This window comes from Anoplolepis gracilipes, chromosome 15 (genome assembly GCF_047496725.1).
Source record: "Anoplolepis gracilipes chromosome 15, ASM4749672v1, whole genome shotgun sequence".
Lineage (NCBI taxonomy): Eukaryota > Metazoa > Arthropoda > Insecta > Hymenoptera > Formicidae > Anoplolepis > Anoplolepis gracilipes.
In genome coordinates this window covers 3,663,225-3,691,159 of record NC_132984.1, presented here as the reverse complement: position 1 = coordinate 3,691,159, position 27,935 = coordinate 3,663,225, and the positions used below count along the sequence as shown (strand labels likewise).

At 26.4% G+C, this 27,935-nt stretch overlaps 1 protein-coding gene and 1 long non-coding RNA gene across 2 annotated transcripts; both read right to left on the bottom strand.

Moving 5' to 3' along the window:
• Positions 1-309: 309 nt before the first annotated feature.
• Positions 310-16,978, bottom strand: LOC140673923 (fatty acid synthase-like). Its single transcript, XM_072907180.1, has 20 exons — positions 16,864-16,978; positions 15,485-15,677; positions 14,840-15,090; positions 14,443-14,674; positions 13,770-14,188; positions 13,316-13,606; positions 11,891-12,104; positions 11,359-11,519; positions 10,793-11,110; positions 10,194-10,699; positions 9,731-10,035; positions 8,273-8,674; positions 7,163-8,181; positions 6,776-7,002; positions 5,814-6,534; positions 2,594-3,425; positions 1,888-2,363; positions 1,478-1,732; positions 667-921; positions 310-587 (listed from the first exon to the last, which is right to left on the bottom strand). The coding sequence occupies exons 2-20, from the start codon at positions 15,654-15,656 to the stop codon at positions 489-491; spliced, it is 7,155 nt and encodes a 2,384-aa protein (XP_072763281.1). The 5' UTR covers positions 15,657-15,677; positions 16,864-16,978; the 3' UTR covers positions 310-488.
• A 3,270-nt stretch (positions 16,979-20,248) lies between these two features.
• LOC140674126 (uncharacterized) lies at positions 20,249-26,928 on the bottom strand. Its single transcript, XR_012048164.1, has 3 exons — positions 26,880-26,928; positions 20,745-20,847; positions 20,249-20,654 (listed from the first exon to the last, which is right to left on the bottom strand). It is a non-coding gene; the product is annotated as an uncharacterized lncRNA (long non-coding RNA).
• Between the last annotated feature and the right edge of the window lie 1,007 nt (positions 26,929-27,935).

The following is a 27,935-nucleotide window of genomic DNA, read 5'->3' as shown; positions in this document are numbered from 1 at the left end:
TTGTTTACGTTTCAAGTTTGTTATACGAAAACATAACATAAACCAGGAAAAATTAATTATAAAACTAAAATATGTAAATTTATGCGTTTTAATAATGTTTACCTTATTTTAATAATTTATTTAATGTAATTATATTTGAAATATTTATTTAATGTGTTATAACCACGCCTTAAATTCTAAATTACATTAAGAAAATGGCAATAGAAGCAACAAATTTTCTAAACAATTAATGAATTAGTTAATAAAAATCATTTAATAAATTACATTAAAAAATAAAACGCAAGTTTTTATTTTAATACATTTTATAACAAACTTACTCTAATTGATGTGTGTGCGCAAACGTTTACATAATAATAAAATTTGTTTTATTTTTTAATGTAATTTATTAAATAACTTGTATTAACTAATTCACTGATTGTTTAGAAAATTTATTGCTCCTATCGCCATTTTCTTAATGTAATTAATAATGTATTATTATATTTTGTAATTTACAATGCTTCGTTAATAAATGATGCTATCTTTTCATTATCCATCATTGTAATGTGAGTACCTTCCACATAATGAATTTGTACTGCACTTTCGGTAATCTGAAAGTATTCTCTTATAAAAATGGTCTTAAAAATGATATACTAGTGTAAAAAATATTACGACTCTAGCCAAATTTACCTTATGTAAACCATAATCTTCTTCAGGAAAAATTAACGTAAATGTGGGTTTCAATAGTGTTATAGATGATTTAAGATGTGGCAATGATGTTATATTATAATCTTGTATAGCCTTTATATGATCGTAAACCGTTGAAGATAAAAGTTTCTGATTTTCAATAGTTATCTCCAAAAGATTGAGCTCCTTTGAAAAGTGGACAGAGAGTAGTTCTAATTTCTCCTCCCATGTACTACAGTTATTCAACTCTAACAGAGGCTGTAAATAATAGTATTATATTATTCACAATAAATAATCTGTATAAAAGGACAATCTCTTTCTGTATTTCAAACTGAGACAACAATATACTGCATTTTAGCGTATTAGGAGTATTGCATGTATCCGTATTTTTACTATCAAGTAGTTAATTCTTCTGGATTTTCTACCTATATAAGTCAAATTATTTATTTTATTAATTATTACTTGAAATTACTATAATTCAATATTCATCTTATATATATATGTTTAATTAATTAATATTTTATTTTAATTATTGTTATTATCATATAACTTCCATACATACATATATGGAATAGCCCATACATGCATATTGTTGTTATTATTTTTAATTATTAAAACAAATGTTAAAGAAACTTGACAAACTTGACTTTTGTAATCTAGATTAAATAGATTAAAATAATAAAAAATTTAATATTCTAACAATTTATCTTATATTCTTTCTTATAGACCTTTCTCCTATTAACTATATGTAACAGTTACGTAAATCACTTTTGTAATAAAAAAAACTATAATTTAATTTTAATAATTAACTAACCATTTCATTGTTAGAGCCAAGGTACATTTCTATTAAATAAGATAAAATAATATTTTGTAACTCTTGTTCTGTAGTATGAGAAAAAAGTGTTTCAATCAAATATTTTATTTGATCAGGAGCTCCATCTATAAGTATTAAACGTCCAGAGAAATTCTTAGCTTCTAATAATCTTGCTAATTCAATGGCGATTAAAGATCCGAATGAATAACCCACAATTAAAAATTCTCTTTGACTTTGCATTTTTTCCAATACATGCTAGAAAAAAAACATAAAAATATGAGACAGTACATAAAAAAAACATGCATGCGTGCACGCGCATATGTATATGTATAATCAAATATTTTTTTTATTTAAATAGCAGTTTAATAATAAAATAAATTTTTCAAATAAATTATCTTGTAACATCGTACAGGCAAAAGATATTCTGCTGATTTCATTATTGAACGAGTAAAACCCGGTATATTAAGTGCGCCGTGTTGCAAACATATGACCGAGGATTTAATTTTCGATTCTATCAGTTTGTATACGCTTGCACAGCCGTCAATTCCTGGTATAAAGAATATTTTGCTTCCAGCAACTTCCTTTTTTGTCGAGAATTCTATATAAATATCTGGACTCAAGTCTGAATTGTTAAGTTTTCGAATTAATATTTTTAAACCATTCAAATCGTTTGTATCATCCTCAATGGCGTCGGATATCTTTTTTTGTTCGGTTATATTTGTCATTTCACTGAGTTTTGCAATGGTAAGATTTCGGATATCTTGAGCTGTCAATAAAATATCAAATTCTCTCTCCAACGTCTGTTTAATTTCCACTGCCATCATTGAATCCATGCCTAATTCAGCCAGTGAAATGTTTGGCGCTGCTAAGTGTGGATTTTTCAATCCTATATTATAAATTAGAGAAAGAATTAAATATTTAGATATGTAATTTTAACCAGAACATATTTTATCTTAAATAACAATATAAAAATGATTGAAATTAATATTTCTTACATTGTCTTTAATACAATCGATTATTTCATTATAATATATTTTTAATAATATTATTAAATAAAAGTTGTATTGATGTTTTACGAATTTTTTAACATAATATTATAGTTGCTTAGAAACTCACCCATAATATTTGCAACCGCTTCAAGTGGATTGGTTGCTGTACCAGAGCCTTTTCTTTTCTCAGCAACAATCATGCTGCTTACAATTGGTCGATTTTGTAGCAAGAATACTTCTAATGTGTCCAAGCAGGAAGATATACTTTGTTGCAATGTACCTCCAATGACAAGTTCTTTATCGTCTTCTTGCATGTCGGCGACAAGCCCAACGTCACCAATAGCGCCCCATTGTATAGCCAAACCATGTAAACCTTCCTTCACTCTTTTTTCACAAATTCTTTCCATTATGGAATTTGCCATTCCGTAATTTGTTTGACCTGCGTTACCTCTTCCGCATGAAACGGAAGAAAAAACGACAAAATGACGAAGTTGGGAACAAATTGTTCTCGATAATTCGTCCATATTTTTTGTCGTCCATGCCTTCGACACGAAGGAATCTTCGAATGCTTGTGGGGACTGATTCTTGAATATATTATCTTTTAACACAACTGCGAGATTGAATATAGCATCCACAGGACCTTGTTCTTCGGCAAGTTTTAATATAGATTTACAGTCTTCGTATTTCGAAGTATCAGCCGTTGTAACAATTTGTATATTCACACCATAAGATTGCCATAATGTTATTCTTGAGCGCTGATAACCATTTTTTATCCCAGTTCGCGAAGTTACTACTAGATTTTTTGCACCCCGTTTAATTAACCAGTCAATTAATTCTAGACCGAAACCACCTAAACCACCTAAAACGATGTAGCATTTGTTTTGCAGGCAGTAGTACTGGGGACGTGCGAGTATAGGGGTATCCAAGGATTCATCTTCTTTAAGAATTTTTATTATTATCTACAAATAATATTAATTTTATATAAAATCAATAAATTGAAGGGAATTGGACATAATATATATTTAAAATATTGAGGAAAAGAAGAAAGATGAGAAAAAACATAAAAGGCAAAAAGTTGTTCAAGAAAATAAAAATTATAAATAGAGATTCTTTATGAATAAAATGGAACTGTCAAATGAAGTGTAATTGTACGATAAAGAAGTAATACAAAATTTAAAAATTGATAAAAAAAAGAAGAATTTTCAAAAATCCTTCTTTCTAAGCAAATAAAAAGCGCGATTATAATTAAAGCGAATCATTGCTCCAATATAGGGGAACGTGGGGTAGAACGGCATCGCGGGATACAATGGTGCAAAGTCGATATCTTTTTACAGAAATGCTACCGTGTCATGAAATATGTTGCAATTATTGCTATTAGATGTCTCTTTCTGCGTGCTGTTATCAGAGGTTGCACTATTTTTAGTTGAAAGTTGTTATAAATTATTTAATGCACTTGCTGTGCTCTCCGCGACTTAGTTGTAATTCTTCGATATATTTACAAACAATGATAAAATTCTATTTTTTGTTACCGTAAATACATTTATGTTTGAAAATGATTTTTTCTTATTAATTTCATACTGTGTCTATGTAAATATTAATTAATTCTAATTTTTTATATGATCAAAAATAAATAAATACGTTTTGAGGCTTAATGAGATATTATCCCACGAAATGTTGTACTTTTTATTTTGATACTAGAGAAAAAAAAAGAGTATACATAGATGCTGTTTTTCAAAATTGATACCACAAATTATTACATTAATGAATATTTTTTCGTATTTTAAAGAGAGAAACATTTATTATAACAAGAGAATTGTTTTTATTTATTAATTTATAGTTATTATTTAAAAATACAAATCTATATTTTTATATTCTATATATCATATTATAATATACAACTTTTAAGAAGTTTTATACATCAATGTTAATGAAATAAACAAGTTTTGGATGTAGTCTATTATACCTTGCATAAAAAGCATATCACGAAAATCTAGATTTTTACTAAATCAATAATCTCGTCTATTTAAACTATTATTTTATAATAAACTTCTGTTTTTTCTTACAGTGGATATTCCAAAGAATATTTTTAATAAAAAAAAGATTGATTTATTTTTTTTAATATGTTGAAAACTTGCTCAATACTTACCTTGGCCGTTCTAACCCACATTCCCCTACATATAAAAAGAGATAAAATAAAATAAAGAATTATAAAAGTGTTTTGTATTATATACATTAATGTACAAATAATGTAATTTGCGTATAACATAGTTACATTAACAGCTGATATTGACAAAGAAATTGACGAGAAAGATGAAAAGCAAAAGGATATTGCCGAAAATGCAGATTAGTATGGAAGAAAAAGAAGCATAATATGAATAACTTGTATATTATAGCATAATTAACAGAATACGATATGCAAAAAAATATTTTTAATTCTTTTTAGTCTAAATTTTATGAAAAGTAAAAAAATCTTGTAGAAAAAAAAAAATAAAAAACTGCTAAAAACAATATAATTACATAAAGAAACAAAATGCACAGTGGAAATAAATGGCAACGGAAATTTTAAAGTGACATAAACAACAATTCAAATGTCTAAAAGTTCGATTGTTTACAATATTTAATTTAGATGTGAAAATAAAAATAAGATAAAGTCAAATCGATGGCGTTACATTGAAAAGTTGCAACTTTTGATTGCTCGGATACACAAACAATGTAGTAACTTTAGGAAAGAAAGAGATAGAAAAAATTATAAAAACAGTTTAAAAAAATATTTAAAAAAGATTTTGAACGATATCAATTTTGAATATTAATAAATAAATAGTCACAGAATTTAGAAAAAAGAAAAGAAAATATAATTTAGAAATAAAAGAAAAATGTATAAGAAAGGGAAGTAAAATGGAGATCAGATAGAGTATTATATATTTAATATTTGAAAAAAATTTTCAAAAGCTTGAAGCTTTCATAAACTTTTTTCGGATAATGATTTAAGCATTGAATGATACATGAAAGTTTATTATTTATAGGTTGTATTTGTCAACACAGCATTTGGGATTGGTAACCAGTTATTGAGATAGTTAGATTGCAATTTCTGACTACGATGAATTATATTTTCCAATTTTATTTTTAAAATTAATAACGACAAATCACTCCCTAATCTCGGATAAAAAGTATAATAAAAAATTTAATAAATATGTATTGCAAAAAATTGCAAAATATTTTATTGTAGGGGGTTTTATTTGCCTGCGTTCCCGACTGCCAACCAATTCGTTTAGCCACAACATTTTTCCGATAGCTCGACAGTAATTAATTACTCTTATTATTGTAAGTGTAATAAAAATTGATCATACCTTGCCAATATGCTTTCCAGCAGACATATATCTAAACGCAGCTTCAATTTCATCTCGTTCAAAGACTTTTCTGCATAACGGTTTGACAGCGCCATTTTTTATACCATCTGTTAATAGGTTCCACAACATTTGCTTTATTCTTCTGTTATTTTGTTTCTCTTTATTACTTAATTTTGTAAAAAACATTTTATCTAATAAAATGCCGTGAAAAGTAATGCCTTTAGAAAATGCAAATATTTCTAAAGGAGTATTGGAAATCATATCAAACTTTCCAATTTCTAGGAAACGTCCACCCTTTGCTAAGCAACGGATAGATGATTGCAGTTTCTCTTCAGCTAAAGAATTCAATACGATATCCACTCCCCGACCTCCCGTCTTCTGAATAATCATTTGTTCAAAACTCGTGTCTCGAGAGTTTCCGATATGATCTTCGGGAATAGAGGGAAACGTCTCTCTTATAAAGTGTCGTTTCTCAACACTTCCAACCGTTGTAAACACTTCGCAACCTTCGTAAAGGGCAAGATAAATCGCTGCTTGACCAACGCCTCCTGTACCAGAATGAATTAACACTTTGTCGCCTTTCTTCATTTTACCCTTCAAATACAAAGCGTAACAACTCGTAATATATGCACAAGGAATCGTCGCGGCGTCTTCCATCGTCCACTCATCAGGTATGATCCAATTGAAATATTCGTCAAATACCTGAATATTTGCAATTCCTCTAAAAATAGTTATTTAACAAAATTATGTAAATGTATTATGTTAAAATTAAGTTAAAGACATCTTTATTTTAAATAATATTTGTACATAAATTTTGTATATAAAAATAAGAGAAGAATAAAAAGAATTTTTTTTTTCTTATTTTATAATAAGTATTTCCAATTTAAACATAAAGAAATTATTTTAAACAGTTTATTTACTAAGAATATAATATTAGTTAAAACTATGTATCACTATCTTACCCAGTTACACACATTCCCATTTTTCTTTGTCCATTTTTATTAAAACCAACAAATTCGAGTCCAATTACAGAATCACTAAATCGTTCTTTTGAAATTGATTCGATGAAAATTCTACCGCTAGCTATCATAATATCTTTAAAATTGATAGACGCATAGACTATTCTTATCTGATTATCGTTGACAAAAGGTTTTTGCACCCAACAAAGAGTACTTATATCACCCTGCACCTAAAATATATAAGGATAACAAATTATATTAATTCTATTAAAATAAATTATATATATATATATATATATATATATATATATATATATACTTAATTTATGAATAAAACGTGACACAAAGCATTATTTCAATTTTCTTTAATATTGAATCATCTTAACGTACCATTTGAGAAACATAAGCACACTCTACGAGTTTTGGTTCTAGTAATGGTAATGAAAAATGCCTGTAAGATCCCCAAATGTTACCGGAACGTATAACATTGATGGGTATATCCAGTTGTAACTGTTTCATGTATAACGAGTCTTGCAATGAAAAAGCAGGCACATCCTTATCCTGAATAAATACACCTCTAATCATTTCACCGCCCGGTTCTTTTTGCAAACAATTCACAAGACCGATTAGCCCGCATTCGAAGTCTCCTTCTGCAACGACTATAATCGTATTTGTAGCCTCGTTTTCTACGTTCATAAGTGATTGAAGTTTATCTATCCACGAGAATTCATAATTGTTCACGTGCACAATCTGCTGATTTCCCTTAATATCTTGTATTTTTCTTAATAATATAATTGTCTTATTATTGGTGCGTTTCTCCAAAATTACTTTTAATTCATATTTATCGAGACATGAGTAATCGTAAACAGCATCCAACTCTTCCAATGTCAGAAGAAATCCTTTCGGCATTATGACAGACAACAATTGATCATATAGTTCGTTTCTATTTTTAGTTAAAATTCCGAAACCCATAATCATCAAACAATTTTCATTTTTAGTCAGTTTATTAAATTCTGTTACAGTAACGTTGTCAGGCAAAGCAATATCTTTGAACTGCTCGTGTGTTGTGACCAGTTTTATATTAGACTGAATTTGTGGTAGTTCATCTATAATTGTATTCACAAATAAACAATTTAAATTCTCCGTCATCACTTGATCGCAATCCTCGATAAATTCGATAATTTTTACGTTTATCATATTATAACACTCAAGCGCAATGTGCACCGACATTCTTATTGCATCTTGCAAAGACATCAGATTTAGATCTCGATGAGCAACAAACTTGCATTCTTCAAGAACGGGGTTGAGTACATTTTGTCGGCGACGTATAGGTGTAGCTATGACGTCGTATATTTCTATTCCTCCAGATATCAATACATCTAAATGCTCATAATTTTGTACTAAGACTTCTGCAATATAACATAATAACATATTAAATATATTTTTCGGAAAATAATTTTCGTCTAAATATTGTGCCTATTTATAATACTGTTAACTTACGTTTTTCTTCATTTGAAAGTCTTTCAATATACTTTATATGAGATTTTGGGTCGATTACTACTTTACGAATTCTTGTTGGTACAAAGAGACTTCTCGAATTCTGCCCTAAAATCATCATCTGTAACATGCTGTCCATAAATGTTACCCAGTTGTCAGTCCAGGCGATATGACTATTCTTTCCCGTGATTGACGCACTTTTTAATCCACGAAATTCGCCGGTATATTGATAACCACGAAGTTTCAATTCTTTATAGATATCTTTCGTAGTCATCTCTTCTTTGTCATTGTCATTTCGATCAATAACTGTAGTACATATTTTCTCATCATCAATATTAACGGGAGTTCGTACTGTTCCAGTAACAACAGCATTATCTCCTTCAATTATTTCGAATTTCCCACTCTCTATAAGAATATCATATCAATTATTAATTTCTCTTAAATATATTTTAGAAAAAAGAATTTATACTTTGTTCTATAATGAGATTCTAAGGAATGAATTAACCAATTTTCTACCATGAAAAAAAATAATTAACACTAATTATGCATACAATTTGCAGTAAATAATAAAAATAAATGAAAATATTTGCAGCATTAATGATTAAGTATACGGCAGATGTAATACACATTTTCATCAAACACTTAAACCAATACTTTTCGTAACAGTATCAGTGAATTATAAAATCTATAAATCGTAATCTTTCGAGATTTTACACTAAACTCTTCAAAATGTGAGATGTCCCATTACATGATTTAATTTTTCTGAAATTTGGATATACAATTTTATTAGATAATTAAATGTATCGAAAACAAATTCTGCAGAATATTTATTATAAATATTTTATAAAATATATATATATATATATTATGTATTAAAGTATATAATAAAAAGAATTAGTGTATTATTTGTAAAAAAAATTTTAGTATAATATATTGAAAACTTATATTTCACTGGCAATGAGAAGAATTAATAATAATGAATTAATAATAAAAAAACTTTTCAATAAAATCTTATACTTATAAACAGTGACAAATAAGACAAAAAAATAAAATGTAAGAACTTTCATTGAAGATCAATGGAATACTTACAAATTTTTGATTAAATCTTATTACTGTTTTAATCAGTACAATTTTCACTGATTAGTTTAAAAGAATAAAAGCAACAATTTTAATGTAGGACCTACCGTATGTAATATAACAAAATAATAGCATAAATATATTAAGTTTGTCAGAAAAAAATTAAAGCAAAACATTAACTAAAATAATAAAAATTAAAATTAAATAGTAGTATAATCTTTCTGCTAAATCTACTGTTTTATTAACAAACTGCTTTATTTATTAAGATTTAATTTATTTTGCTCAACTAAATTTTTTTGTTTATTTATATTTTATGTAAAACTTTTGTATTCTTTTTATATATATCTAATTAGCAAAATTATTTTAATTGTACAAATTACTAACCTTTCTGAAGCATAAGAGTTAAATTAACTTGATTTTCTTTTGACAAAACCGTAGAACGTAGAAAATTGACATTTTCAAATACAATTGCAATATCGAGATAATTTATTTTTTTCAACCAACTGATCATCTGCCATATAAGTAAAAGATATCCTGTAGCCGGTAATACAGTTTTTCCATTAATGACATGTCCGGTCATATACATAAATTCTTCCTCTAGTAAATTAACAGAAACAATTACTTCTCGAACATCAAGTTTTCTTTGTCCAACATATCGGTATGTATACCACTCTTTAGAATGATCCCATCTATAAAATGCCAATAATCCAGCAACATTTAAGAATGCTAGCCATGCATTTACTGTCGTTAATTAAAATAATGCAATTTAATTTTCTACTTTTTGAAAATATATTATTTTTTGCTTTTTTACACTAAAAAAACTTGTATTATGTTAAACAGAATTTACCTTATAAGAGGGGAAATCATCGGTGTATTACGACTTACAGGAAACTTAACTTTCGGATACAAATTTGCGATCTGTGGTTGTAATCCTGCATTATAAAGTTTCCCAATTCCGTGTAAAAATATTTCAATATTCGGTTTGTGAGAGAATTTGTATAACGCGATATTTGTCACTGTTGTCTTTAAAGAATTATTGAGAATATGTTGTAAAATGTCGTGTGGCGCTATCTCAATTGTCACTGCATCATTCGAAATAAAACTTATAGTTTCTGAGAATAAAACTGGGGCTAGCAGAACGTTTGTATAATATTTTGCTAAAAATGACTGTAGAGATGAGTTAAACCGTCCATAAGAGCTATTAAGCACATTCAACCACTTTGAGCTTGGAGACGCTTTGTGTGGCAATATTTGATTCAAATATTCCAAAAGTTTAACTCTTGCAGGCTCGACGTAACGACTATGGAAAGGTATATGTCCACAGGCAATTTCTTTTACAGAAATGTTTTCAGTCTGAATAAAAATAAATTTTATTGTTTAATTAATTCAATATAATTATAGGAATAAATAAATTTTTCTATTTATACTATTTAAGCGTTTACAAACCTGTAGTTTAGCGATGAATGTTCTTACTGAGTTTGTTGGGCCACTCACAACAAAATTATGTAAACTATTGTAACAAGCTATATCAATATCCGATGGACATATATTCTTCAAAGTTTCGAAATCAAGATTAATTTCAGCCATTAAACCATCTATTATTTTTGACTTAAAAAACGCTAAGCCGGCATAATATGCCAACGTGATCGTTTCTTCGGCCGTCAAACACCCATCGACATATCCACAAATCAATTCGCCAATGGAATGACCCATTATAATATCAGGAGTGATACCAATGCTTGTTAAAAGATCAACTATTCCAATCTGCAATACATAATATATATAATAATTTTTTATGTATCCCAACTTTTTATATTTATCTGTTAAATAAAATTATATTATAAATTATTGCAAATTTAATTTTCTACAAATAATTATATATATCTGAAAAACTTTTCTCAATTTTAGCTTTTTTTATCTTTAAAGATAAAGAACTTCATAAAAATTAGATAATTAAAAAAAATTTTACCACTTATATATACAGTATATTTTATTTATTCATATATGTTTACCTGTAGTCCAGTGAGGCCTACAAATAAGTTAACTACGTTGTCGAGAATATGTTTGTCTTGATTTATTAAAATATCGGTGACAAATATATTATGAGGTCTTAAAACAGTATCGCATTTGTGGATTGCTTTTGCAAATACTGGAAACTTCATTAAAACTTGACCTATCAATATTTTAAAAGAATATATTATTCCATAATATTGTTAATAGGCGCGTTGCTTCAAATAATATTTTTTAACAAATTATAATATTTTTACATAATGGATTTAAAGATAAAACGACTGTAGATAATATAAATAGTATGTCCCACATAAAGGTAAAAAAATTAAATATTTTTTTACAACTAATTATAAATTTCTACAATTTTCACAAATTTATAAAAAGTTATGGTTTGTTGTTGAATATTTTACTTTTTAACTATAGAAATATGTAAATTGTTGCAAAGCTATTTCCATCAGGATTCCAACAGTATTATTACTATATTTTTTAGTTCAAATTCAAAATCAAATTATTATATTTAATAAATTTACTTACCCATGTTAAAACACTGACAATGAGATCCAATTCCAGAGAATATGAAGCAAATCGGTCTTTTTGTATGTATATTGCGTTCCATTTTAATTATTGCGTTATCAGACAGTTTAGATCCAGCAATTATATATCCTCTGTACGGATGACCTTTTATATTGTCGCTATGAATACGATGTAGTAAAGAGATATATTCTACATCTATCGACCGATTGTGTACCTGTAAACATATTATTACTAATTGTAACAATTACTATATAACAATTATCTTATAATATTTTATCGTTAATACCAATATTCCGAAAGTTAAATAAAATTATCTTAGAGAATCTCTCTATTGAAAAATGTTTCCTACTAAAGTTTTGTGATTTTGAAAAGAACATAAGTTTAGTATTAGTTTGACCTTAAGTACTTAAGATTACATAAAGGTTAATTCAGTTTTTAAAATTATTTTAATTTTTTTATATAAATCTTTTTTGCAATATTTGGCGTAAAAAGTTATAAGAAGTATAATAAAACACTAAAAATTAAATAGTTTATGAGATATTTTTTGGCATATTTTTTACACTCGACTGTATCTTTTTTTCTTTTCTTTAATAAATTGATTCCTTACAATATTCTGTATAAAAAATTAATTTGAAACATTTTTGTATAAAACCCCATAATTTCTAGATATTTAACTGTCAAAAATATATAGTGTTCAAGAATAAATGATAGGGTTTCAATCGATTTTTATAAATAATACACACTGAATATTGATATAAATTTTTTTAAATACAATAACACAGGCCTGCATAATTAAAGGTATTAAAAGTTATTTGTATTACTTTACATTACTTATTTAATATTTACATATTTTATTTATACTACTATATTATTACTATTTTATAACGCAATATATAAGTGTTATATTGTGTAACTTTTGCTTATTTTTATTATAATATATTATAATTTTGTATTTAATGTATATGTTTGTGTTTATTTATGTACATAATTGTTATTATTTTTTTATCTTTTTTTTTACAAAGGCTTAATTCGTAAATAAACTAAAGTAATATTATATAAGAAAGATTAGATTATTAATGAAATAAATTTTAATGTTAATCAAATCACAGAAAAAAAGCAAAATGAGCAAAGCGCCGGAGTAAAGACGTAAATAAAAACTTAAGATTCTTCAAGAAATGAAAAACATGTTTAATTGGACATTTTGGTCAATTTTTGAACCATTTTTAGCAATACAGTTTTAATGCAAACAATATAAATAAACAAACCTTTTAAGAGTATTGAGTAAAAGTATACTTATTACAATTTGCATAACTGACACTGAATATTTAAGAGCTTTGTTTAATTGTATTGCCTTTCTTTCAACGTTATCAGTTTTATTTAAGAACCTCATAAATTATTATTATTGAAATTGTAATGTGTACTTACATCATCTAACATAATTTTAACTCCTTCCTCTGTACGTCCAGATGTAACTACAAGTCTAGGTAAATTATCGTCTGCTCTATTATTAATTTTAATTTTTGGATTTGATTTCAATAATACGTGGCAATTAGCACCGCCAAATCCAAAGGAATTAATACCAATATAACCACCCTTGTATTCTGTCTTTTCAGTGATTATTTTTACTCTTCCTTCAATGATAGCTGTCATATCTTTTCGTGGACGTTTAAAATGTATAGTAGGCGCAATTATACCAGTTTCCATCGCTATTAAAATCTTTATACAATAAATACATTTTTATAATAGCAATAATATCTTGCAAATTCTATAACTATAATAATCAAAAATAACATTCAAATAAAAAATATTCGCATAAATTTACATGTAACATTAGACCATACAATTGTAATAATTTTATTATATTTTGTTGTAAACTTACTTTTGCAATTTGACAATGGCCGCTAACGGGTTCAGAATGTCCAATGTTTGACTTAACTGAACCCAATAACAGAGGAGCGTCTCTTTTAGTGCATAAAGCTTCATCGATGGCTCGAAGTTCTACAGGATCTCCAGCTATAGTACTAGTTGCGTGAGCCTCCATGTAAGACAGCTCAAGAGGCGAAATACCACAGTCTTCGTAAAATTCTTCCAATAACATTTTTTGCTTGTCAAGTGATGGAAAAGTAATTCCTTCTTCTTTAAAGCCATCGCAGTTGGTTTTACCATAAACAAAAGTGGCATAGATTCTTCTTGCATCCTTAGCCTTCTGCAGGTATACTACTACAGCCGCATCACTGCGCATGTAACCAGAACCTTCTTGATCGTAAGGTTTACAGTATCCATCAGCAGATAGAACTCCTAAAACAATATCAGTAGTTTGTTTTAATCCATATAAACGTACAATTTCTTCATTAATATACTAAATATTTGAAAACTTTGATAAATATATCTAAGCGATTTAATTATATCGTTCAAAAACAGAAACTATTAGATTTCACAAAATAACTAAACAAACATTGATTAAATAATGTTATCCTGTTAATTGTATCAATAAATATATATACCATTTGACAACGCAACAACTTGAACACTTAATATTGTTTTTCACATACCCAGACGAAAAAACTGATGAGTTACAAAAGGATGGATGCATAAATTTACACTAGCAACAATAGCCGCATCGCAAACGCCAGATCGAATCATATTATAAGCTTCAACCATAGCAAAATGACTCGAGCTACATGCAGTATCGATGTTATACGATGGTCCAGTAACGCCAAGCCAATAAGAAATTCTGTTTGCGGTCATAGCTTTACAGCTTCCAAGAATGGGTAATCCAGCAATCTATTCGTAATTACAATATAATTTTCATATAAAAAATATTTTTTTTTCATCTATATTTAGCAATATCTTTGTATACGTATTAATATATTTATGCACTTTCAAGAAATATGTGTCTTTTATCGATTTTTCACTTAAATTATTAAATAACTAATGTGAATTACATACGTGCGGTTTTTCGTATATTAAATCTAAATATGTATCACAAACACTTATTGCTGTGACAACGCTTGTGTTTGTTCCTTGTAATTCTGCAGGATTTACACCCGCGTCAATAATTGCTTCATAAGTATGCTCAAGTAACATTCTACATCCAGGATCAAGTACATGAGCTTCTTCGGCCGATATATTAAAGAATTCTGCGTCAAATTTTTGTATATTGTTTATTTTTCCTATTCGAGGAGGCATTTCATAGATATCTGTCAAGATTTAAAATAATTTTAATAAAAATTATTTTTCATATTGTTAAGTCATTGATAATAATTGTACTAAAATATTCTTAAAGAGATACATCTCAATTATTTTGATATGAAACAGAAAGTGATATTATAATAACAAACAGAAAAAAATTATAAAAATATTAACAAAAAGTGATTTATGTAAAAATAAATTGCACAAAGTAATAAGTGTTTTAAAGTATCAATTGTTTTAATGACTTTAACTGTGATTTTTTTCCAATTTAATATTACGTTTATAGATGTATTGGTATTAATAATATAAATTCTAAACTACGATTGATGTATATTTTAACATGTATAAATATTTTTCTACTAAAAATAGATATTTTTAATTTTGAGAGAAAGATATTATTACAGTTAGTCCAGCGTTGATGATTGCTTGTACCAAGATCCATTTTATTAAAAAGATTGTCCTGAAATTCTTTTATATTGTCAGAATTAGGAAACCGCCCGGCAATACCAGAGATAACGATTTCTTCTTCAGCATCAACACTGATATATGGATTGAATCGCTTACTATTATCCATCTTCTTTAAAATTTAATAATTCTAGAAAGATAAATCATAACTCTAGATTTTAAAATTCTATGTATTTAGAATAATAAACTATTATTAGAACTAGATACAACAACATTAGATCTAGAAGAGTCATTTTTAGAACAGCTGAAAGTTTATAACGCATAAAATGTGGGAGTAATCACATAATTTTAAGTAAGTATTAAACAATCAATATCAATGTAAAATTTTCAGGTTTTTAAATCAATAATAGTACAACAAAGTTCATTTATTTATAGAATTTACAAAATTTTTAATAATAATTTAATGATAAAATGTATCGATAAATTAAATCAGGTGAGTTAAAATGTTAAAATTTTTTAGTAATTAAGGAACATAATTGTATAAGATTATAAATAATAATCAAAACTAATAAAAACAAATGTAATTTACCAAATATAATCTACCAAAAGAAAAAAATAATATATATCTATATATGTATATAGTTGTACATATGTATGTGTATATAGAGATTCTCAGATATATATATACATCTATACCTGAGAAAAAATAAGTATGGTATGATCACATGTAAATATACATAATTGGATATGAAAAGATCTGGTAACTTATGTAATTTTATGATCATATATAATAATATCCTAATTTAGCACGATATCTTATATGACCATATTTTTATATAATCATATTTGGTTAAATCTGATTATACATGAAAATAGATCTAGCCGAATATGATTATATAAAGGTAAGATCATATCACGCCAAATTTCGGATATTATTATATGTGATCAAATCATATCGCGTTAAATTTCAGATTTAGTTATATATGGATAAATTATATTACATATAGTCAGAATGCGCCAAATTTCGAATTATATATAATCATATATAATCATAATAAGTTCATTTTTTCTCGAGCATATTGTAAGTATGTACCTAATGAGAAAGACATGAAAAATAAAGAGAATTTTTCACAATAATTTAATATAAAATTGGATATTTTTTTACATGATTCAATTATATACTATTAAATTATATGCTATCTACTAATATTGCGCATACAATTCAATTATACAAGAATTATTTTTGAAATAACCTATTTGAAAACTAAAAAAGAAATATTTCGAATATAAGACTTTTAATATTTACAAACTATATAGTTGCTTGTTTGTAAAAAAAGAAAAAATCTAGAAAAGAAGCAATAAAAATTTATACTCACCACGTCCAAGTTTTACAATTGCTTGAAAATAGAAGCAAAATTCTAGCAAAGATAGAATTCTACAAAATTAACAATGACTGCAATTTATATAACTAGAAAGAAGAATATGCTATCCTACACTGTCTGTTAAGTAAAATATGAATTATGTGATCTGTCAATATATATATATAATAATCTAACCTGATCAACTACCGGAAAAGTAGAATGTATAATCACTCATATAATTATACATTTAGTTATAATCATCATGATGTACACTATCGTCAAAAAATTTTATACCAAAGAAATTTATAAATTTAAGTTATAATTTCTTCCCAAGTAATGCAAGAAGTACCTGAGAAAAAATGGGTTTAATATGATCAGATGTAAACATACATAATTAGATATAAAAAGATCCGATAACATATGCAATTTTATATGATCATATATAATGATACCCGAAAAATAGCACGATATGTTCTTATATGATCATATCTTTATATAATCATATTGAAATCTAATTATATGAAAACAGATCCAGCCGAATATGATTATAAAAAGATAAGATCATATCACGCCAAATTTCGGACGTTATTAAATATGATCAAATCATATCGCGTCAAGTTTCAGATTTAATTATATATGGACAAATTATATTACATATAGTCAGATGGCGCCAAATTTCGGATATAATTATATATGATTATATTCAAAGAAGTAAAATTAGCATTTTTGATTAAACTTTATTAACCAGAGTCTATAGCATATGTACTATCTATTTACGTATTTTGTAAGTTGCAAGTAACGATTTAGATAAAAAATGCATATTTCTTGTTTTATTTTTATTTCTTTCTCACATAAAATTACCCAAGTAGCACATGTTCGTTTAATAAACGTTTCATAACGTTTTCTAAACGTATCTTTTCGTATTAGATACGTTTAGAAAACGTTTATAAAACGAACAGTGCTACCTGGGTATCTTTTTGCATTATTTATATTACAATTTATTGTATATTTTGCAATATTAATACAGTATAGTACCATACAATAAATGTTTATTTTATTACACGTCTAGGAGAGGACTAAACCTAGATGTATTTTGTGAAATTCATAATTTTGAAAATTTTCCAAATATTGTAACCGTGTTTTATTAAATTTATGGTTTATTAAAAGATTATTAACAAAAATAACGCTTATGCAAATAGATTCATTTAATTTAAATTACCACGTTCACGCGTGGTATAAAATTATCATTTATCGGATACGCAAACACAATACGGATTTTGAATATTTAAATGGATCAAAATAAATATAATAACAATGCTGCGAGGCACTTGTTAGGTTTGGAGGACATGAATGTTTAATATTCTGCTGGAAGCTAGACCCACACTTCACATCGCCAGTGCTTTCAGGTTAAAAGTAGATAGAAAAGAAATATCTTTTTCAAGCAGATAATGTTGAAAAAATCTTATATCACGCAAAAATTACAAAATATAAAAATCCCACATGAATCATATAATTATGTACACTTGTATTATTGAAAGCACTAGATAATAAAATGGAAAAATGTAAAAATAAACTATATGACTACAAACTTTTTTTGCACTGAAAGCATATAATGTGAAGTGGATATTATACAGTACATATTCATTTCTCAATTTTTGTTATTTTTAAACATTTTATGTAAAGATCTATATATTTGTTTAATTGTATGTGTATGTGTAGGATACTTATACTACACATAATTAATACTTAACAAACAAGGTGCATAAAAAAGTTTAAATTTAAATGCTTAAAAAATTTTTAATTGGATACACTTTATAATATAACAATAAACAATAAATATTACTACCCAGTAAAATTTTATTATTTAAACTTTTAATAATGGAGTCTCACAAGGGAACATCCTCAAGTGTCACTCTGACTTGGGAATGAGATTTCGGTTTTGAGTTCGTCTGTAGTAATAAAATATCCATGCTTCGAGAAAAATCCTCGATCTCAATCGTTCCTAAAATTTTCTTGTACACATAACACATAACAATAGGTACAACTTATATCATTTAGTCTCCAAGTGAAATATTTTACTCCATATGCTATTCAGCGGATAAAAATATATAAAAAATGGCTATCTGTACTCATTGAAAAAATAATCATGCTCAATAATGATGTTGATGCTATGTGCACGAGCTAACTAATGTTTTTCGTTTAACTGTACTTCCGAAATGAAAAATCATACAAAAATGAAACAAATGTATATTATGCATACATATATATACAAAATGTATACACACGAAAGAGGTGTAAATCCGTATAATCTCCATATGATACACTTTGAGTAATACTGATGTAGGCGGTACTGTAATTTTCAAACCTCGTAACCCGAAAAGTACTTTATTGAAAAATACTTTATTATAGTGTCTGAAAAAGCTTTCGAGATATACTGTAATAATATACAATAAAAAATGGGAATTCCCATTTAAGAAATTGAAGATGACCTTGACAACGCTATTCATAGCCAAACTAGTATTATGCGTTACTTAAAATCCTACAACTTTTGTATAAAACATTTTTTCCAAAAATGCGTATTTTTTTGATAGTTTTAAAATATTTTTCTCCGATAAAGAAATATTTAACAAAAAGAGCTATAGATTTTAAATAAATTTAATTGAATTAAAATTTAAATAAAATTAAAAACTTTTGAAATGAGAACTTTAAAAAAGGAAAATAATAAATAAAACGATTTCAAGCTTTTTAATTGTTTTATTAAAATACCGACAGTTATTATTAATTTAAATTAAATATAACAAAGGCAATCAAGAGCCAACGCGGGTGGAGGGCGTGAAAAAACTTCTCTCTCAATCGTGTTGGCTGTAAATCATCTATATTTTCTCAAACGTTTCGGACTCTATTTTTGAGCCTTCTTCAGTGAATCATACCGCCGTTAACGTACCGCGATACGTCACGTCATACGTTAACGGAGTTCTAGTTTATTTTATAAAAATTAATACTTTTTATATGATGTAAATTTTTATAAAACAGTAAAAGCAAAAAAAAATAAAAAAAAAACATTTATGAAATAATTTACGCAAGATGTCGGAGAATAAATAATGAATGTTACATCCTGTCGGACGTAATATTTCCTCATGGTTCCTCCTTTCCGCAAAGTCGTGATAATAACCATTAGATTAATAATAAAAAAATAGTCATATCGCCGTATCGCCAGTATGTTAAGAGAGTCAGCTTAAATGGTATGTTAATTGAAATTTCCTCCTATTTTTTCTCATTAAAATTAATTTTCTTAAACATAAATTAATTCAATATTCTAATATATAGATCTTTTGAATCAATTTTTTCCATTCCCTCGCTTATTTTCTAACTCAATGATCATCTTCTTTATTGATCACTTTCCTCGATATTATTCATATTTTTACACAGGACACATTTACACTTTTGGTTACATTTAATTTTACTTATATAAAAAATAACATAATTAGTCAAAACTTATAACTTAACATTAGAGTCATTTAGATGTCATTCTGACTGACAAACTCCGTACAAATGTATTGTAACATTTGCGAGACAAACATACACACTCATACCTGTACACATGGATTCACACTCAACATTTAATAAACAAAGTGTTATTTAAAATATTATAAAATTATGTATGAATATTATAAAATTATATACGAATTTAATGAATACTTCGTTTTTTAACTTGCGAATATATTTAGATTTTATGTTTACATTATTATTTTCTCATTAACTTTCTCTCACTCCCAGTCCGAAGATTACATTTGGTTCCGTTCCGTCTAAAAGAGATCAAATTCTATTACAAAAAGAAACCACAGAACAAACTTTCGGAAAGGAGAATAATAGCGACAGAACAGTCGCTTACTTACTTTTCAAACTTTGCGGTTTGTTAGATCCGATCATTCACCATAAGACGTCTGACTTTAATGCAGTAATTGTTACGTCCTTCCTTTGGCACATCCTTCTCTGGGCCTGGATGTAACATGAGAATTTTATCAATTTTCATAAATAACATAAACTAAATATTAATATAAATTTTTTAAGTAATAATCAGCAACTCAAACAGTTTTTTAAATTTGTTGTATTTCTTATTCACTAAATTTCGATATGTGGACTATTAATAGCAAGGCACATATCATAACGAAAATTTCAACACTCTTCAATTTCTACACTCAATTCTGAACATTGGGCGTAATTCCCGAAATTGTTCCTATAATTCTGTGTGTTAAATGAAATATAATTTTATATGTATAATTATTTTAATGATTTATTATCATGTTTCTTTAATTTACAATTTTTTGTTAATAAATAACTCTATTTTGTTATTATCCATCATTATGATATGAGTACTCTATACGTAAAGAATTTTTCATTTGCTTTTTTTTTGAGATATTTTTAATTTGTTCTTTTTTGTAAATGTAAACTGTTTTATGAGAGTATTATATATATATTTTTTTTTTTTTAAGCATACACTAACAAAAAAGAATTAAGAATATTATTCACTGGTTAATTCTTTATTAATAGCTTATGTAATTTTATCAGAACATTATTCGGGTTAAGAACTTATTTATATGTTTGTTAGTATAAAAAAATCGTCGTTATGTAAAAGAATTAATTATAAAAAATTAATTTAAATTAAAATATTTAAATTTTTACGTTTAAATAATATTTATGTTTTTCAATACTATTTAGCTTATTTAGTAAGTAATCATTATATTCTTTAATTTACAATGCTTTGTTAATAAATAATATTATTTTGTCATGTTTTATCTATGGCTGTTTTCTTTGGATGCTCACGCACTGAAAGCGTTATTTTACTTTTCTACGAGATATAATAAGACTGATGCTTTCAGTGCGTGCATCTAAAGGGAACACAGCCATTGTGTATAAGTATCTTCCACGTGAATTTTTGCTCTGCACTTATTCATCTTTTAAAACTATTTTCTCCTATAAAAATTATATTAAAATGATATTTAAAAAATGTTCTGCTCTATACAAATCTTATATAGATCATAATTGTCTTCAATGAAAAATGAAAGGTGTTAATATAAGTTTTAATAATAAGAAACTTTTAGACATACTTTCTTAATCCTCTTCTTTTCTTTCATAAGTTGCCTTAATTTTTGTTTTAATTGTTAAACTGTAAAAATTAGATGTCTCTTCTATGTACATACATATATGTACATGCAGTTTAGTAAAACAAATACAATATAGAGATAGAAAAAGTATGAAGTAAAAGAGAGTTTGTAGAAAATAAAATTATATACACTCTTAACATAATAATAATAAGACAGAGACTATATTATAACACGTGCATATTTATTTTTAAGATTTTAAAGAATATGTTACCAAATCAATTAAGAAATAGTAGGAAATGAGAGTGAAAGACAAACACGACAAACGAGGACATTGCATTACAACTTTGTAGAACAAGAAGCGTGCAAAAGAGTATGTTTTTATGAAGGAGTGAAAATGTATAACGCTTTACCAGTTGAAATAAAAAAGTGAAAAAATTGAATCATATAAGCGTAGGTTAAAGGAGCATTTTTATTATAATGTAATTTAAATAAGTACGTAATTTTCTATACTACAAATAGCTGAGAAAACTAATAAAGATCAATCAATCAATCAATTTTTCCCACTCTCCTCCTATCCTCCTCTCCTTCACCATTTCTCTCTCTCTCTCTCTCTCTCGTATAATTTTGTATAATAATATTTTATAAATAACTTATATATTTTAGAAGCATTTGATTTGTTCAGTACTTACATAGGTTTATGTCCCGAAAGTTTTAAAACTGAATCTATTATTATAGCTGGTAAGATATTCCACAATATCGTCAATGTATAATATGTAATTAAATTCTGGACAAATAACATATTAAGGGTCCAAAGAACTCCTTCAAAGGGTGTATCTTCAAAAACTTTCAATCCTATGTTGCATAATTCTCGAAATAATATACTTTTTTCTTTTGGAAGAGTACAAATTATGACAAAATACGTGGACTGTGGTGCAAAACTAATAGTAATAGATAATATTATAAATAAATGCATTAAATATAAAATTTTGTAGAAACTTCATTAAGTTTAAAAAATATCTTACAGTTAGACAAATATAAGATTGCGAGAATATTACAAGATATTATTACAGAATATAAAAAAGTTTATTGTAACATATCATATTTTAACGAATTAAGTTTTAAGAAGGTAGATATAAAAAATTTGTTTAATTATTTTAAACATCTCTATTTAATTTTATCCGAGAGAAAATCATATATAAACTTAATCAGAAATAAATATGTGACTTTTTAATTTTCTAAACTTTAATGCAAAAAATGAAGCAAATTGAATAACACTTATATATTTATAATATAAATTAATACGTATAACGTAAATTTAATTTCCGTTAGTAACTTAACGCAGGTAGAGATGTGCATTAATACATAAATTGATGATCATACGTTGTCAATCCAAGTTTCCAAGTTACGAGAATTATAGTGTTGATAACAGTGTCTACTGGTATGTCATTTTGTGAAATATTGTTATTAGCATACAAAACTGGTAATAATCCTTTTCCGCTAGCAGCCGTCAGTCCCCCCCCCCCCCGTAGGACCATTAAAATTATCTATCCATCCCGGAATTGGATCCCTCAGCGAATATATCATTATCAATATATTTTTTTATCATATTATTATTAAATTTTGACATGACTGCTATGATATATGTATATAGAACGATATATCTTATCTTTTCTTATAAACTAAAAATGGAAAAAAAATAGAAAAAGTGCAAACTTGAAAACTTACTTTCAATTTTTGCTTAATTTAGTAGATATATTGTTGTCTAAAATAATTAAATAAATTGTTTCAACAACAATAACAATACTTATAAATAATATTTATATAACTATTATACGCGTGCGCGCAAAGGCAGAGTAAAAGAGCTAAGATAAATCTCTATTTGTAAGATTTAAAATTTAGATAAAATTTAGAATTTTGGAATATTTTTTTCGCGCTATTTATATTTATATGTATATTACATCCATACACACATGTTGTATTTTATTATAATATATCAATACAAATATATCATATTTTAAGATTTTCTGTATAAAATTCAAAAAGAAAAAAAGACAGAGAAAGAAAGGAAAACTTCTGTTTTATAATGGCCCTAGAATACAGAGTTTAGAAGTTCGACTCAAAATGCAGTATATGTATGCATAAATGTATACGTTCCTCGATGCTTTATACTTCTCACTTCTCTCTTTCCAACTTTAAAGGTATTAAAGTTAATTTTTTATTAAAATAACATTATAATAAAAATTATTCAAATATTCTTTTTATTATTACTTTATAACAATTTTTGAAGAAATATTGTGTGTATATTTCTATTTAACTTACGGATAAGTTTAACATTTTTTCGAATCTTTCATTAAGGCTTATTCCTTTTTTCGGACGCATTAATATAAATATTTCTCGAACATCCGGACAAGATCTCAGTATCTTCTCGATGTATACTTTGCCTAGAAATCCTGTCGCGCCTGTTAAAAATATACTTTGTCCAGCGTAAAACGCCGGAATCGACATGGCTGGATCAATTGAATTTTTATCCATAATTATCAAAACAAAACAAACAGAAAAGCAATCAAAGCAATAACATACAGAAAAGCAACAAATATATACAAATGCATTTAAAAACGTTATTGTCTTCTTTAAGTCAAAATTGTTACTAAACAGTAGTTAGACTTTGATTATATATAAGTGCTAGAGTTAAGCATGTGAGTAGAATTATTAATAAACCGGAAATGCTACAAGTCAAACTTGAAGAAATAAACTTGTACAATAAAGTTATACTATATCTTCATCAATAGTAAAAAAATCAATAATGAAATAAAATCATAATATGCAATTTATAATATTAGTAATAAAATAGTAATAGAGTAAATAACTTAGGCAAGCTTAAGATATTTGTATAAACTTATTACAATGTTTAAAATTGCATTTGTTGTGGCATTGTATCAAATTATATTATTGTTTGTATGAGTTTCACTGACTAAAATATATACACAAATAATTACGACAAAAAAAATCTCTTGCATTAAAGTTTAATTTTAAGAAAGAAAAAGAAAGAGAGAGAAAAAAAAGAGAGAAAAAGTGTGTGTGTGTGCGTGCGTGCGGGCGTGCGTGCGTGCGTGCGTAACTTTACAATAAGACTTCTATTTTTTAACTTTTTACATTAAAATTTGCAACTAATGTAGATTGCATATTCAATTAATTCAAGGTGGTTCGTATCAAAGTTTATCTGATACAGCACAAACTTTGAATTTTTAAAACGGATTAAAATATACATGACAATGCGATTATTCTATTATACGACGCAGTTCTATTATGTTGAAAATTCTAAGTAAATATATTCAGATGAGAAGTGCACATTTCTTGTTTTACTTTTTTTTCTTTTTCAAATAAAACTATCTTTTTTTTATCAGCATTATTTATACTGCAATTTATTATATATTTTGTAATTATATAATATTAATACAAAAATGTTGCAACAAATTTCAATAAATTTATTTTACTGCTAGAAATCTACAGATGGCTAGCCCTCGATATATATGTATATGTTACATTTATGAAATTCTGAAAATTTCTAAAAGATTTTAACCTGTTCTAATTAAAAGATTAACACACAAATTATCTTCTATGCAAATCAAGATTCAAACGTAGACTAATAAAAGAAATGCAATTTTTATTACAATTTATGACCATATTGCTATTTTTATCATACAGATACTTATTGTTAGACAAATACCTTTATAAATCTTTATGCAGCATGTTTAAAAATATGTCATAGCTAAGCCAGTTTCTTCATGAGAATATTCACAAGAGAATTAATTTTCTGTCAAAAGTTGAATCCACACTTTATATCGCCTAATGTTTTTAATACAAAATGAGGTTTACAAATGTACAAAGTTTTTAAATGTACGATTCCATATGAGTTTACAATTTCTCTCGCTTAAAATAGAGTAATCTGTATTGCTTTATGCTTTAAGATCAAAAATAGATAGTAAAAAAAACATCTTTCAAACAAACAATGTTTTAAAAATCGTAGTTTGTACAAAGAGTTATAAAGTATAACAACATTTAATGTAAAACCATATATAATTATGAAACTCGATTCTCGTACTGAAAGCACGGAACAATGTGAAATAAACCAGACTGTCCTTAGTTTTTTTTTACAGATATGGACTAGACTTTGTTTAGTAAATCTAGTTGAAGTCTTCTCTCCCATTTACATATTTATACTTTAAACTACATCATGATTAACCATTCTTTAATGTATTCGTGACTGAAAAGACGCAAGTAAGCGTCGAAACGTCCCACTTCTGTAATCTATTTTTATTTAATAAATGTGACCTATACATAAATTAAATGTTGTGCATCTACAGTTTAGCTCGTTCTAGTCTATATAATACTTTCTTATTTTTGTAATTTACATTAACGAGTTTTCTCATTATATTTATCAATTATTCATTTTTTAATTTTTGACATTTCTGAAGTATGTAAGGATCTGCATATTTGTTCAATTTTATGTGTGTGTTTGTGTGTGTATGTGTAGTATAGTTACTGCTTCTTCTATATTTTTAAATTATATAAATTAAATTATTTATTTCTTTTGATCGTTAGCGATAATTTATTAATTAAAGTTTTTTGGATGTTTTCCAGCAGTGAATTAAATCAGGAAATGCAATAGTTAGGCGACCAAACTGGTAATATTTAGCTTTTATTCAATTAAACAAGCCTTTCAATACAGTGAGTGTTCAGAGACAACGTTTCGACCTTTGGTTCAGGTCCTTATCGAGTCTAAAGAATGGAAAAAATTTTTGCTTAAGAAATTGACATGATACGGAGTTATATCGTTAACTAATCGTTGCGGTATTTGTTATAGTATTATAGTCGGTAGCAATATATAAACAATAAAAAATGAGTGGAATTTGCAACTGCCCATACCTATTTAAATGATGAGTAATAATTATTATGGCTGTCAATTACATCTTCACTAGCACACGTCAAAAAGTAGACTGAGATATCCCTCAAAACAATGACAAGACAACCTACAGAGGTCGAATGTTTTTAAAAATATTTTAAGATATTGTTATAAATTGGGTTTAAGTTCTCCGTGTCGATTTTTAAATTTATTGTATTGTCATGAATCCTGATAAAAAACATCTCCGCAATTTCCCTCTTTTTAGTGTGCTTTTCACAATGTAGTATTATCGGTTTTGCCCAATTAAAGTCGTGCATATAGTCCGTGCAACTCTATAACGATTTGGGAGAATAGGGGAGCAGTTCTGCCGGTGCATTTAAAAATACCAATCTAAATGAATTCTAATATCTAATATATAATAAATCTAACAAGTTTAAGCCATAAATAACTCTTTATTCGATTTCATACAATACATGTACACGGTGGTACTTATGTACATTATTTCTTCCACTACGTTTGCGTGTTGTTTATCTTTTCATCCTTCTATCTCTGATCTTGAATAATCATCTTTGTCACTTCAAATGCATATGTTGATATTTATCGATTTAGTATAAAATAGGATTTATATAGTAGAATAAATCAACAGTAATCTTTGGCTTGCAGTGAAGAATGTAATCGGTAATGCTAATCTATGGCCTAGGTATATATATATATATATATATATATATATATATATATATATATATATATAAATAAATATATATAAAAAAATCAAATAATAAACCAAATTGTTTTATTATATTTTTATTTCTAAAAGATAATATGGAAGATAAAAATAAATTTTACAATAATTATATAAATTTTTCTACATAATTCTCTCTACACTTTAATATAATTATCTGATAAAATTTTAATTTCTATCTTTCATGTAAATTAAAAATTAAATTCTTGATATTCATTAATAACCATTTAATCAGTTAAAAAAATTTTCAAGCTGTGAATTTGATTTAAATCATTCTATTGCAAAAATCCTCTTGGGAAGATAAATTTTACTTAAGAACTTGTATATGCGTTCAAGT